Source organism: Diabrotica virgifera, chromosome 6 (genome assembly GCF_917563875.1).
Source record: "Diabrotica virgifera virgifera chromosome 6, PGI_DIABVI_V3a".
Classification (NCBI taxonomy): Eukaryota; Metazoa; Arthropoda; class Insecta; order Coleoptera; family Chrysomelidae; genus Diabrotica; species Diabrotica virgifera.
This window is the reverse complement of record NC_065448.1, coordinates 37332184-37348846: the sequence shown is the minus strand read 5'-3', so window position 1 is coordinate 37348846 and position 16663 is coordinate 37332184. Positions and strand designations below refer to the sequence as shown.

The 16663-nt window shown below is 31.1% G+C and overlaps 1 protein-coding gene across 1 annotated transcript in view; it reads left to right on the top strand.

The window, feature by feature from the left end:
* The window catches only part of LOC126886861 (zinc finger protein OZF-like), a 45455-nt gene extending 32865 nt beyond the window's left edge, over positions 1-12590 (top strand). The window contains exon 2 of the mRNA XM_050653973.1: positions 8298-12590. Coding sequence (XP_050509930.1) covers positions 8298-9646 — 1349 coding nt within the window. The 3' untranslated portion in view covers positions 9647-12590. The remainder of the gene's footprint in view (positions 1-8297) is intronic.
* The last annotated feature ends 4073 nt before the right edge of the window (positions 12591-16663 follow it).

Below are 16663 nucleotides of genomic sequence, written 5' to 3'. Positions count from 1 at the left end.
TGGAACTTTACCGCACTGAGCAAATGGGACGTGAATTGTAAATTGTAGAATTCCCTTAATAATAATCTTCCTTAGTCTCAGCATCCGTATGGCTTGAAAATTGTAGAAGCCTCGGAGGTGTAACCAGAGAAGGTTCCCATTGTTTTCATTCTGGTGGGATGTAGAATAGCATTATGTTGTTTTATATGCCATTAGAGTGAAAACTGAGTATTTTTGCTAGCAGTTGCCGCTAGGGCATCTATGCCATTTCGTTCGTTGCAATCCGGGACTGCACGCTGGGGTTTGTTTTGGTTGGATCAGGGAGAGCAGCATATGTGCCTCCTGATGAGAGACTAATAAGTTTCGAAACCGGTAGAGGTGCTTGCAGCACTCTCTGATTGGACTAGAATATGGTTCGGCTGTATTTTCGTTTTGCAACGAAATTGAAAATGGTTATTCATTTTTGATTTACATTTACTCTGTGTGGAGTATGAAGGGAACCTCTCGTTGTAACTTTACCGCGCTGAGCAGATGGGACGTGAATTGTAAATTGTAGAATTCCCTCATCTTCCTTAGTCTCAGCATCCGTATGGCTTGAAAATTGTAGAAGCCTCGGAGGTGTAACCAGAGAAGGTTCCCATTGTTTTCATTCTGGTGGGATGTAGAATAGCATTATGTTGTTTTATATGCCATTAGAGTGAAAACTTAGTCATATTTTAGTGAATTTAAATGGGATTTACTAGCACTTGAGGATGGTGGGTTCATCGACTGATTTTGTGGAATTATGAAGATTGATTTTATTGAATGACATATTTATATAATATATAAATATTAGTGTATTGGAGAATGGTGAAACTGGGATACAGAAAGCATAATAAATAGCTCGAGCGGATTTTTGGATAGTTTAAAAAATGATTTTAATTTTGATTTTTTAATCTTGGTTTTTTCTGAAATATGTCCATTCTCGGATAATTTTTTAATGTATTGCAAAGCAAGATAAACGAGATTGGTTTCTGTGTAAAAAAATTAGCAAATGTAAAGATGTTATTAAAAAAAAGAGAGATGAATTTGAAAAATGCTGGAATATGATGGCAAGTTTTGAGTACTGCTAATTTTGGAGATGTTGAATCGTGCTACCGCCGACTATACTATCAGATTTTCGATAAAATATTCCAACAGATTGAATGGAAAAATAATGCCAGTGAGTTACTTATGTTTTTAAAACCAACTTCTTTGGACAAAGCATATTCGGCATATTATGCGAGTTAGTACTGACCATTCCAACTACTAGTGCCTCTGTAGAACGTGGTTTTTCAACTCTAAAACAACTAAAGCCTTACTTTGCGAAACTTGACAGGACCAGATTCTCTCTCTAATTATTCCCTTTTAGCAATTGACAATAATCTGGTTAAAAAATGTCACAATATCCACGTTTGTACACTGAAGTTATAGACCAGTTTGCGAAAAATGGTAGGGGAGTTAAATTACATTATAAATGAGTTTTTACAATTTTTTATAAATTGCTTCCCTGGGTTCAATTTTTACCGCACGCCCCTGCTTTTCACCATTCATGGATAAATTAATGTTATTTATATTGATTTTGTTATATTTATATCTACTGGTTACAATTAGAGCTTTTGTCTTTAATACATTTAATTTTAACTTGTTTAATGTTAAATAATTATAAACAGTATGCTTGGAACCTTCATAGAGTAAGCACACACATTGAAGACGAGTTCATTCATTACAAAGCAATTAGTGAGCAGGTTGTTAACTAGTTGATTTATACAAAAAAATAGTTAAGAATCATGGCTTCCGAGAGCAGCGAAACAGAAGAAGAGGAAGAAATGGAAATGGATGATGCCGGACAGTGGACAAAAGTGAAAAGGAAAAAGAAAAAACATTTGGTTAATCCAGCAAAAAAAAAAAGAATCACACAAACACAACTATCTCAACAGCAAGTGCAAGATATAATAATTGAACCACAATCTTCTGAAAACATAACACAACAAACTCAGCAAAACTCACAAAAAGATATCAACACTCCGAGTCACCAAAAAAAGGTAACTAATAACAACACACAAAACTATTCACTTCAAATGAAAATCATCAGTAATAAAAACTATAAACATTTTTTTTAACAACTCATCAAGGTTACAGTTGGCTAATTATTGGAGTGTTGGAGATCCAAACTCTTCCGATGTTATAATAAAAACTAGAAGTGGTTTTATTTTAAAAAGTAATCAGGATAATAAACACATTAAAACAAAGCTGAAATCATTAGTCCAGTCAAGTGTGGTCAAAGAATACAAAGAAACAAATTCTAACCAAAATCAATCAACACCACATAAATCACAAAACACAACTTTCGCCTGTGTTATATCATCGGTAGAATTGGATATTGAGGATACACATATAAAAGACCACCTTACCAATATCGGAATAACACACAGATACTGCAAAAGAATTACATCAAGAAAAACCGGAAAACTGACACCTTTGATTAGAATAATTACGGGAGATTACTCATCATTTCAAAAACTATTAAGCGAGGGAGTGTTCTTTAAGAACTACCACTATCCTGTTTATCCCAGTCAACCACCCGAACCTTCTCCTATCCCATGTTCTAAATGCTTACTATATACCCACACTACAGAGAACTGCACCACATCAATAAGCTGTAGGAAATGCCAAGGAAAACATTCAACACAAATGTGCACCTCTCCTCTTCCAGAAAAGTGTTTGTCATGCAACGCCGAAGACCACCAAGCATGGTCACCTAAATGTCCTAACAGACCAACTAAACCTATCGAAGGAATTCCTAATGCGCGCATTAAGTCTATGAACAAAAAATCCTCGGAAATGTCATCAAAAATTACTGGTACAAGCAGAATACATTCACCAATGACATATCATGATCATATTATTGAAACATATACTAACAAACTAAATAATGCTAAAAATAAAGATCGTCAAGAAATCATAATTAAGCTAAAAAAGAGATTTGTACATCTATATAACATTGATACTACCCCAGTATTTAGCGGAAATCGACTATTTATACTCATGTTCGATCTGGAAAAACCAACCAATGACTCACCAACTATGCCACAGGAAGTCCTTGCAATATTTCAGGATAATGGCTCATAAGGTGAGGTTTCTTTATTCAAATATCAATAGTTTTCAACCAAAGAAATATTTAATATACAACTATTTACAAGCTAACAATATCGATAGCTTTATGTGTGTGGAAAGCAAAAATAAAGATTTTATTAACCCATATTGTGACTGGTCTATAATCCAACAAAAAGGAAATATATTAAACCAAAACTTCAGAGAAGGCAGTCTTATACAATCCAGAAAAACATGGAAGATGGGCAAAGAAAATCCTCCACGAATAAACAACCCTCTTAATAACTGCATTCATGTCTCATTTCCTTTTAAAGACTCCAAATTACACATTTTCGTAGTCTATATTCACAATTCCTCACTAATTGAAGAAACTATCTTCATTAAAGCATCCCTTTATGATTATTCAATAATCATTGGCGATTTTAACCCAAAATCGAGCCCCTCACATATGAAGCAAATCAAATGTTTTCTTCAAAATTCTAATTTTTATCAAATACCTACTCCTCCTATGTTTATAATGGCAGGTAACCCAAGCACAACTCCAGATATATTATTTTGTTCTAAAAATATTATAAATAATATCACAAATATACTTGTAACTCCAGATCTGGGAAGTGATCACTTGGCTTTGCAATTTGATTTTAATCTACACCATGATCCTGACCACATTAATGAAATTAATCTTCCCAATATAGCAAAATGTAATGTACAAAATGTAAATAGTAGAATGAAAGAATTTTTGAATATAAGGCATGACATTTGCCCAAATTACACTAAAAATTTCAACACTATGTTGTCTAAATTAATAATATAAAATTGGCCCAAGCAGAAGAAATCACCATTTAATTACAATCTTCCATCCTCCATTTTGTCTCTGATTAAATTGAAGAGACAGTTACTCAGGCAGATCCAAAAAATGAGACACGCGCATTAAAATCACAATTTAATGAACTAAACAAAGATATTCACAAACGTATATCACAATTTAAACAACATAAATGGATGTAAAAGTATAAACTCCATGAAAGGAAAAACATACTGGAATGAAATAAAAAACTGTCTAAATATAAATCGTTTAGACAACAGATTTCAGAACTGATATTTATGATGGCCAGCATATAGTATAGATGAAGAAAAATGTAGTGCTTTTGAGGTGTACTTTGAAGAAACTACAAATTTAATGAGGATAACAATTTTGATAGAGATACCTTGGTAGAGGAGGTGAATATTTGGTTTGGAAGTTTTTATGAAAATAGTCGTAATCTGAATGCTCTTCAGGACATCACAGAAGATGAATATGACGAGGCTCTATATAAATGAAAAAATACAGCTCCAGGCAAAGATTCCATCAATCGTAAAATCCTTAGACAACTAGATCCAGATATTCATAAGGAGATAATGAGCATATATAACTATTGTATCATGAATCATTTCTTCCCTGATGAGTGGAAGACAGGCATTGTAATAGTTATTCCTAAACCTTATACTAACCATCAACTACCCCAAAATTACCGTCCAATCACCCTTATCCCCGTAATTGGAAAAAATTTTGAGAAAATTATCCAAGGAAGATTATTTAATGAATTAAACCAACATATTCCGGCACACCAGTTTGGATTTAGAGAAAAATCATCTAAAATCCTTCCTCTTTCAATAGTAACATCCAATATACAGGCAGCAAGATTGCAACGACTAAAGGCCGCTGGAGTTTTCTTGGACATCAAGAAGGCTTTTGACTCCGTTTGGCATAGAGGATTGTTATATAAACTTCACAGAATAAAATGCTCCCCTTCTCTAATATGGATTATTGACGAATTTCTTAGAAGACGCAGGTGTATAGTTAAGATCAATGAAACATATTCCCATTCATTTTCAGTGCAACAAGGAGTTCCACAAGATTCACCACTCTCCCCTCTATTGTATAATCTCTATTGCAGTGATATATATGCGACAAGAGACTAACCAATACTAATTTGCTACAATTTGCTGATGACAGTACAGTGATATCATATGGAAAAAATTTAATAAAGACAATGGACTTATTGCAGAGGCAGGTGGATGACACAATATCTTGGATGAATAAATGGAGATTAACAATAAATCCTTCTAAAACAAAACTAATAATATTTAACGATAGAATCCAAGATCACTCACCAACTATAAACATATGCGACAATATTATTAAACCCTCCCAAACTGTTAAGTATTTGGGAATAGAAATAGATAACAAATTGAAGTTCAACCACCACACAGCAGTTATAAAAAGGAAAATTATAACTAGAGCAAAACACTTCAGAAGTTTAACATACAAGAATGAGGGAATTACGATTGAAACAGCAGCCAATATTTATAAAATGATTTGCAGGCCCATGCTGGAGTATGGTTCTGCAATTTTCTATAATTCTAAAGGTCCTGCAAAAAATAATATAAAAGTGGCTGAAACAACTAGCCTTCGACAAATTACTAGAATGCGTCATCCTGATAATCCACTTCATAATCCATCCAACAGAATGCTGTACGAGAAAACTGGAATTGAACCTATTAATGAGAGACTCAATACGCTGTTTAAATATCTCTTTATTAATGACAATAACAGAAATTTGATTGAGCCCCACATTGTGAAGATACCAGAGGACAGTGCCCGTAGATATCCAGGAAGAACTCTTTTTGAAGAAATCTGCTACACATCAAGACAATAAATAACTCTATTTAAATCATCATCTGTATTGTAACTAATTGTCAGTGATATTGTGATTACCGCCACATAAAAATATTTTTTTTTAATTATTGTATTGTATTAATATTAACAAAAAACATATACTGTATTAATGTATATTAATTGTGTAAATTGGCTGAAAGACTTCGGTCGATGGCCTTTTGTTACATTGTATCAATAAAGTATATCTCTCTCTCTAATTATAAACAGCCTCCAGAATTTAATTCATTTTCAACGAAAACTTTTCGTTTATAAATTTGCAAAAGTCTGTGTGTTATTGCGTTGCCGCTCCTGCAAAACTTAGATCTATCGATGGATTTTTATGTAGTTTTGTCTTCTGAATCCAAATCTGAATTTCGATATCTCTAACCGTCTTCGAGATAATCGACCTCAAACTCTAAAATGTGACGTCACAATCCGGTTATTTCCTACCACGCACTAAACATCAGCTGAAATCTTTGATTAGGAAGTAGGCTACTTTTTTAATCTGAATTTGTTAAGCAAAGCAAATGTTATTATTTAAATTTGAGTTTGACACTTCGTGAATGTCAAATTAAATTTTAAATTATTTAGCTATTAATAAAATATAAATGACATTTTATATTGAATTTAATTATTATATAAAATAATATGTGTAATAAATGTATAAAAATACAATTTGAGTATATTTTGAAAGCAATAATACATATTATACTATATTAATAATGAATCAGTAGAAACGATTATATTTAAATTTGGTAAATTATAACTCCACTCGACCAGCGCACGACCACACAACTCAAAACACAAGTACGTAAATACGGTTGCGTGAAGCGTGGCGCAAATCCGTGGAATTTACGAGACTCGCTCGATCTGTAGATCCAAGTAAAGTTCATCAGTAAAAAGTATCTTTATCATGTATGTATTATTTATTTTACAATATTGGAAAATTGTTATTTAAAATGTGGTTTGGAATAAAAAAGTATGTTCTGATATATGAAATTACATCCTTCTAATGGAAAAAAATATTTGACGAATTTTCTCAAATTCTGGATACCAACATCATTTTCATTTATAACTCTTGTATTTTTAATTTGACGAAGAAAAGTTATTCTTCATAAAAATCTCTTCTTGGTCTAAGATTTATGATGAATCAAATTTTATTAATTTTATACGAGGTATGTAAAAAATATGAATTTCGAGTAAAGTATCTTTATAGTTCACAAGATTTAAATTAGAATGATATATTTGCACATTAAAACATAATTTTTAATTCTAAACAGCTTTTCCTAATAGCAATTTTCTATATTATGAATTTAAATACATATATACACAGTTTTCGTTATGATAATGCTCGCATTTTCAGCTTGTTGCCACTGCATTTTCCAAGCATACATCACTACAAGCTATTAACGTATCGTCAGCAAAAAAATTAACAAACTCACAATCAACAAACAGATCTATATCATTCAAGTAGAGAATAAAAAGTAATGGCCCTAGGACACTGCCCTGAGGTACAAAGTCCTCTTGTACTGTACTGATAAAGAGCATGCCTAGTTGTTAAAGTATATAATTTTTGTATACTACATTCGCTCTCGCGAGATTTTTTTTGACACATTCGGAATAGGAAACATACAACACAAAAATTCCTACTTCACACTATTAACTGCTAAAATCAACTCAAATCAACTTTTAATCTTTTATTAAAAAAAGAAGAATTATTAGAAATAGTGGGAGTGTCTACTAATCTCATAAAATTTTGTGAAGTTTATTTCTACAAAATATTTTTATTTTGTACAATAAATAATTTTCTCATTTGCTATTAATACATTATAACGGTTTAAATAAATAATTATTGATTGGCGTAAGGTTTATGTTATTTTTATGTCTGTTTACTGTGTTTACTATTTATAATATTGGATATGAGCAGGTGCGTTGGTTTTGTACTAATTTCCAGTCACTTCTGACAACTGAACTTTTCAAAAAAGAAATTACTAACGTCAGTGTCAAAAAAAATCTCGCGAGAGCGAATGTAGTATATTATCCAATCCAACATAAACTAATGAATCAAAAAACAAAATGTTAAGAAAACCTGAGACTATAGTTGGGTTTTAATTTCAATATTTTATAAATGCTAGAATATTCAATAGGTTGTTGCGAACTTTGAGAAAAAAACACAGTTTGATTCGTACACCCGGTATACAATGAAAATTTACCTGTTAAGCAAAAATATTATTACAGGGTTATTGACAAAGAATAAGGTTGTAACATAATATTCAAAAAATCACTTAAATCGGACAACAGGTAGGAGATACGTAACATCAAAAATGACCCATTTTTTAGGGTGCCCGTTTTCTATGACGCACAGTGTAGTAACCTTATAAAGATATATGTAGATGTAAGGGAATTTTGGGAATTGTTGAAATTAATATTGACTATGTAATGTTTAATGAGAGATAATTGCAAATTTATATTTTGGTTTTTATTTTAGAATTTCCACAAGAGACGCACACATTGGAAATTAGGAAAACGATACATGTACATTCAAGTCACACTGGAGAAAAACCTTACAAGTGCGAAATTTGTTTTGGGCAATTTTCTCATGCAAGTTCTTTGAAACTGCATATGAGATTGCACACTGGAGAAAAACCTTATAAGTGCCAAATTTGTTTTAAGTCGTTTACTCAGAAAATTAATTTAGATCAACATATAAAAGTTCATACTGGAGAAAAACCATATAAGTGCCAAATTTGTTTTAAGTCATTTACTCAGAAAACTAATTTAAAACATCATATAAAAGTTCATACTGGAGAAAAACCTCAAAAGTGTGAAATTTGTTTAAAGCAGTTTGCTCGAGAAAGTTATTTGGAAAGGCATTTGAGAGTGCACACTGGAGAAAAACCTTACAAGTGCGAAATTTGTAATAAATCGTTTGGTGTAGCATTTTATTTGAAACAGCATATGAGATCGCATACCGGAGAAAAACCTTATAAGTGCCAAATTTGTTTTAAGTCGTTTACTCAGAAAATTTATTTAGTTCAACATATAAAAGTTCATACTGGAGAAAAACCATATAAGTGCCAAATTTGTTTTAAGTCATTTACTCATAAAAATCGTTTAAATGATCATATAAAAGTTCATACTGGAGAAAATCCATACAAGTGCGAAATTTGTGATAAACAATTTGTTCGTAAAGATGTTTTAAATGAACATGTAAGAGTTCATACTGGAGAAAAACCTCATAAGTGTGAAATTTGTTTTGGGCAATTTACTCGTGTAAGTTCTTTGAAACAGCATATTATGAGATTGCACACCGGAGAAAAACCATATAAGTGCCAAATTTGTTTTAAGTCGTTTGCTCAGAAAATTCATTTAAATCAACATATAAAAGTTCATACTAGTGAAAAACCTTATAAGTGTGAAATTTGTGATAAACAGTTTCGTGTACCTTATCATTTGAAACAACACATGATAACACACGCTAGGGAAAAACCTTACATGTGCGAAATTTGTGAAAAACAGTTTGGTGTAGCATTTTATTTGAAACAGCATATGAGATCGCACACCGTAGAAAAACCTTATAAGTGCCAAATTTGTTTTAAGTCGTTTATTCAGAAATTTCATTTAAATCAACATATAAAAATTCATACTGGAGAAAAGCCCTACAAGTGCAAAATTTGTGATAAACAGTTTCGTGTACCTTATCATTTGAAACAACACATTATAACACACACTGGGGAAAAACCTTATAAGTGTGAAATTTGTTTTAAACAGTTTACTAAGAAATATTCTTTGAATAGGCATACAAAAGTCCACACGGTAGAAAAGCCTTGCAAGTGAGAAATTTGTGATAATCAGTTAGGTGTAACATTTCGTTTGAACATATTTGAACGCATATTGGAGAAAAATCTTATTCTACATTCACAATCAAGATGCAGTAGAAGTAAACAAACCGAGACGCGTTAACTGTTACAAGGAGCACTCCTGAATCATGATTTACAATTTATAAAATTTGTAAATCATCATATGTGATATTGTTTTGTTAATCCGGACCTGGATTTTTATTGTGATTTGTAAGTGGGTCATTCGAATGTCGTAAATAAGTATTGATTATTTTTAAAATGGGTATTTATTTAATAACTTTAATAATTTATTGTTAAAAGTGCTTTAAAAATCGGCTTTTTAACTTCAGTGTTCTTAAAATTATCAATATATTTAATTTCAAAATTAAAGCCATTAAATTTCCTTCACGAAAAATTAAATCAAACCGATAAACTCAGATTTTTGTGCTCTTCTCAAATATGCAAACAAATCTTGAAAATTTCAATATACAGGGTGTTGTTTCAAGATCACAATTACTTTATTGTTTTTGTTAATCCGGACCTGGATTTTTCTTGTGATTAATAATTGGGTCTTTCCAATGTGGTAAATAAATATTGATTCATTTTAAAATGAGTATTTATTCAATAAATTTAATAATTTATAATTAAAAGTTAATAATACCTGCTTTTTAATGTGGAAATCTTAAAAAAATTCAATATAATTTCAAAATTAAAGTCAAAAAATTGTCTGGCCGAAAAATCGAAGCGAACTATTAAACTTAGTTTTTTGTGCTCTTTTCAAATATGCAAACAGATTTTCAAAATTTCAATATACAGGGTGTTGTTTTAAGGTCACAATTATTTTACAATTTTTTGTTAATACGGACCTGGATTTTTCTTGTGATTAGTATGTCGGTCGTTTGGGTTTTGAATGAGAGATATGTGTACCAAATATTAAAAAAATATACAGGGTGGTTCTAAAGTTATGGCTTAGGAAAGAAATGAGCAAAATCGATAAAACACCCTGTAACTCGGATATAAAAGTCGGTAGGGCAAAAAATGTAGTATACCTAGAACCGCCTTGGTGACCTCTATTCACCATTAAAGTATTTCCGTTTCCCAATGAAACACCCTGTATAATTAACAAAAATTTCAAAATAAAGTTAGTTCTTCAATGTCTATTTTACATATTTTTTTTCTGTACCCTTTTAAAATAATGTGCTTTAATTATTTCCCTATCAAACAAACTCCTTCACTGGTTCTGCTGTACAAACTAAAACTGCAGACAGTTCCCTATCAAAACAAACTCCTCTGGTCCTGCTCACAAAAACCAAACTCTAGACAAAAACTTCTAATCAACGTTTACTGCTCCTGTTGGGCCAAAATGCTCCTCATCTATGCTTCACTCCAATAATAGTAAATGACTTCTACTTACAAATACTGCCAACTTTTTCACACTGCAACTCACAGCTTTCAACACTTTTAATTTCACTACTTGTTACCACAATACAAATTTCTTTCACCGTTTTAAAAAAAATTAGACTATCGGCATTTTCTCTTCGATTCGGTGTTACGCCTCTTAAAGTCAAACAGCAGATGATCTCTCCGTCGCTTCAAACATCATTTTTCGTCTCCATCCCTTCCATCATTTTTTTTTAACCAATTGACTCATTCTTTCTTTTTAACATTCAAAACAAATTCCTAAATTCTCAAAATTCAACTAGATACTTTTTTTCTTTTCATATTTATTTACCAATGCTGCAACAAACAAAAGACCTTAAACTTTCTCCTAATACGACTTAATGACTTGTTTCGTGGTAAGGTAAATTAATCCTTGAAAACGGTAGGTTTATAATGCAACATATTATTTGCCTTAACTATTCTTACATCTAGTGGTTTACATAATTAGGAAAACCCCTTTCAAAAAATAAATCTAAAGTCTCTTTTACACTGCACCGAAATATAATTTCTAAAGTCTCTTTTACACTGCACCAACACAATAAATTTAAACTGTAAGTCTACATATAATATAAGAGTAAAATAATTTTACAAATTTCTTTTCTTCCTTTTCTCTGTTCATTTTTTTTATATACCATTTCCAATCATAATAACTTCCCCACCTTTGATTTTGTATACAAATTTTTCTTTTTCTCTAGAAACAAGAAATAATTTTATTTAAAATCAAACTATATTATTCATTAATTTTCCCCACCAATGTATATACGCAACGAAATAAAAAAAATGAACTTATGCTTGCTCTATTCATGACTTTTCCGATCATGTTCGATTCCTGTTTTCATGTTTCCTTTAGTTTGATGAATTCGTGTGGGTGTTTAACTCTTTTCTTCGTGATCTGTTGATTCCACATCTGTAATAGTCCTCCCCGTAAAATTGGTGTTGTCCATTCCTGTTATTTTCATGATAATTGTCATCCTTGAAAACTTGGTATTGTCCATTCCTATTATTTTCATGATAATAGTCATCCCTGTAAACTTGGTGTTGTCCATTCCCATTGTTTTCATAATAAATATCCCTATTCCTTTCATTTCCTGCAGCTCGGTCTATTTGTCTATGATTAAAAGTGTTACCATTTCGATTTTGTCTATGGTTTTCAGGATTGTCCTGGAGCCTATGATTTCCAAAATTATTATCAAATTTATCTTGTGGTCTATTGAAATGGTCGTTATTTCGAAATCTATTCGCAGGTTGTGTTGTTCGATTCCTGTCGTGAATTCTCCGCTCCTTTCTTTCTTTTCTACGTGCTTCCCGCACCTGTAAAAATTGTCACAGGCTGTCTATATCACGATAGTTTTGTAGCGTCACATAATCTTCCATGGTTTCATCAAAATGACGCGCTATCAATTCCACCAATTGTTCTTGTGAATAATTATATTCTAGATGTTGTGCATTGTTATAAATTTGTAGAGCATGCCTCTCTTCTGATATTCCTTTCCTTTCATCGAACTTTCCATTTTGTAATTCATTATTAATTTCCATCTGTTTTTTTTCCCAAAAGTATTTCAAAAATTTCTTCTCAAAATCCATCCATGAGACTAATGTGTTTTCCTTGATTTCGAACCACAGCGATGCTCCATCCGTTAAATAACTTCTGATAGCTTCTTTGCAATCTTCAAAATTACTGATTTGTTGAAATTGATTTTTAATTATTCTAATGAAAGTCACTGGATGTTGTTTTCTTACGTCGCCACCAAATTTGATTTTAATGTCACTAGAAGTTTGTATGATACCTTCTCGATTTTCCCGGACAGCATTTCTTTTTCCCATTTCTTCTACTATCTTCTGGATTTCTTTAATTTCCTTCTTTGTTTCAAACTTGTCTTTTTGTAAAGTTCTGTCTAGTTTCTTTTCCATCTTTTCCATCCACGCTTCTAATTTTTTATATGTCTTCTCTTCCACATGTTCTATTTGTTCTTGTAAATTTTCTATTGTTTTCCTCTGATTTTCTAGTTTTATTTGTGTTTCCTCCGCTATTCTGTCGACTTCTTTTTGTATTTGTTGTAGATAACCTTTCACTTCGTGTTCATATTTGTCTAATTTCTTTTCTATTTGGCTTGTCATTTTTTTATTTTCTTGTTGTACTTTCATCATTGTTCTGGTTTCTTCCTGCTGTTTTTTCATCATTGATTCCTGTGTGTTCATCATTGTTTCCTGTTGCGCTTGTTGCGTTTTCATCATCATCATTAATTTTTCTAACATTCCTGTTTCTTGTTTTTCCTCAGTTACAGTGTCATTTTGTTCCTTATCAGATTCCACTTCTGAATTTATTTCTTCCTCATTGTTATCCTCTTTCCTTTCCTGCTTTTTACTTTGTTTTCTTGTGACCGACATTTTTCGTTTAGCCAAATTTTCTAGTATCCAAAAAAATTGTTTAAAAAAAACCAAAGCAAACCTTTCACTTCGATTAAAGTTTTCCCGAATTTTATCAAATATTTGTAAATATACTAAATGCCTTTAAATAAATCTGTAGAATATTTGTAAATTCACGCGTATCAATTGTTTTGAATTTTATAGAAAAAGAAGAATATTAAATCATATAACATATATGCTTCTACTCCTGTTTCATCCTACACTATCCACTAGGTATTTCTTTCCGACCCTCTACGTTGGTGTCAGTTAATGATATTGTAATTTTTAAATTCGATAAAACAATAAACAAATTAATTATGATCCAATTAGCAAATTCAAACAAAAGGTAATTTAATAAATTTTTATTTCAGACGCCAGATTAATAAATATATGCTTTTTTTTATCTCATGGTTCTTAATTGAGTTCACAAAATACCTTTCCTGTCAATAGTGTTTAAAGAAAAAGAGGAGTCGAAGTAAATAAATAAAGGAAATCAATTTGTGCAATAAAATAAAATATAATGATATACGTAGTAGATTTTCATACATGAAATAATTACCTTATAAATAAAATGTTTCCCTAAAGCAACCTGTTGCATGTTATATAATTAACAAAAATTTCAAAATAAAGTTAGTTCTTCAATGTCTATTTTACATAATTTTTTTCTGTACCCTTTTAAAATAATGTGCTTTAATTATTTCCCTATCAAACAAACTCCTTCACTGGTTCTGCTGTACAAACTAAAACTGCAGACAGTTCCCTATCAAAACAAACTCCTCTGGTTCTGCTCACAAAAACCAAACTCTAGACAAAAACTTCTAATCAACGTTTACTGCTCCTGTTGGGCCAAAATGCTCCTCATCTGTGCTTCACTCCAATAATAGTAAATGACTTCTACTTACAAATACTGCCAACTTGTTTACACTGCAACTCACAGCTTTCAACACTTTTAATTTCACTACTTGTTACCACAATACAAATTTCTTTCACCGTTAAAAAAAAATTAGACTATCGGCATTTTCTCTTCGATTCGGTGTTACGCCTCTTAAAGTCAAACAGCAGATGATCAGCTGGCTGTACAGCCGGTTCCTAAAAAAACTGATACGACTCTTAGCAAGATTTCATCATGTTGAGCAGTGTATTTGATTGATCTGACATTATATTTATTATGACACACAAATAATAAAATAAACAAACAACAAACAACTGATTCATGAAAAAACTAATAGGTATTTTAGAAAAATTTAAACGCAGGATGAAAGATTACATTATTACCGAGGGCGGAAAGCCCCTTAGAATAAACAAGCAGTTTCTATTGAATGAAATATTTGAAATTAAATATCACACTTTTTTTTTATTTTCAGCCCTGTAACTTATTAAAATAAATATTATAGAAGTTTTCAGGGACTTTCAGCCCTCGGTAATAATGTAGTCTTTCATTCTGAGTTTAAATTTTTCAAAAATATTTATTAGCTTTCTCAGGATTCGAAAAAAAAATGAATACAATTAAAATACATTGAGAATTTTGACATGCGTCACAATTTTGCATTAACTCAATGTAAAATTCTAAACTGTTGAATTCCAGCTTCCCTAATTATTTGACATCAAAAGACATTAGAAACTATTTGTAGATGATTCAAATCTGTATTGAAAACAACTGTTAAAATTGGTCTACGTAATTAAACATATTCCAAAATTTTGTAAAAATGTAATATATTTCAGTTTTCAGCCCAAACTTAGGCCACACACAATGCAATAATGTTCACATTTTTGAACTGTCAATATTTTTATTTTATCATCTATTGTTTAAAAACAATACAGTTGATACCCTCAGTTGCGGAGAAAGTATTAATAATAAAGATTAATAATAAAGTCTAATAACCGTGGAACAGAATAAGCTATCTGACAAATTTTAAGATTTGGCAGTGACATTGACAGTATGTAAATATTAAGTATTTATCCTTCAAAATACACTGCTCAATTTTCTACAAAATATGCGTCAAGAGTCGTATCAGTTTTTTTTGGAACCAGGTGTACCTACCCATTTGATTTCAGATTTATTTATATCAATTTCTGCTCTTACTTTTGAAAATAGAGAGTTGCCGCAATGATAAGATTTGATCGTTAATTTAAAACGAATCTATTGGTATAAATTTTATTGAATTTGAGTGACATTATATTTTCCATAAGATGTGTGCGATGTCCTTTCTCTTAAAATACCCTGTATAATATTACAAAACCTCATATTTTAAGAAATAAGATATTGAGGAGAATCCAAAAATTGTAAAAATATACAGGGTGTCCCATTTAAAAAACGAAGTTATAAGCAACTTCCGGTATAACCGGAAGTTGCAAAGAGATGAAAATATTTTCATTTAATAGATCATCCTTCGAAACCCCTTTATTCCAATTTTCATGATTCTGCTGCCTTTAGTTCTCGAGATATTTATAATAGGCCAGTTATCTCCCTCACCCTATATACATTGTAAATCCCAAATCATGATTTCCAAAGTTTATACATTGTAAATTATGATTCGGGAGTGCTCCTGGTAGCATTTAACGTGTCTTGGTTTGTTTATTTCTACTGCATCTTGATTGTAAATTTAGTATAGATCTATTTTTTACAAATTCCTATTGAATCACGTCACCAGCAAATAATATGTTAAAAATTTGTAATGAAGTATTTAATAGACTGACTCATGTAGATATATTTAATGTCAAAATCAGTGAAAGACATCGCTTGCGCATCAGAGCTAGGTTTAAGGGGTTTAAAGCAGCGTTTAGACGCGGCAATAAATGCGGGCAATTTATTGTGACGATAAATTACTACGATTTATTGATTTTTTAAAGCTTGTTTAGACGTTGCGATATATTGTCGCGATTGACTATAAACTGAAACAACTCGATAGTTACAATAAATTGATGCAATCCAATTCCGATAAAATAATAAAATACATGTACTCGTTTCTTTCATTTATTTTATTAGTTGTACGTTTATAGTTTTGGTTAGTACTTTACATTTAATTACTATTAGTTTATAGTGTTAGTAAGGTAAATAAATAAATGTAAGAGAATCCTGAGAATTGTTGAAAATAATATTCACTATGTAATGTTTAACCTTTTCACTGCGGCTAGTTATAAAGGTAGTATGGTCTCCAGTACGGCTGTT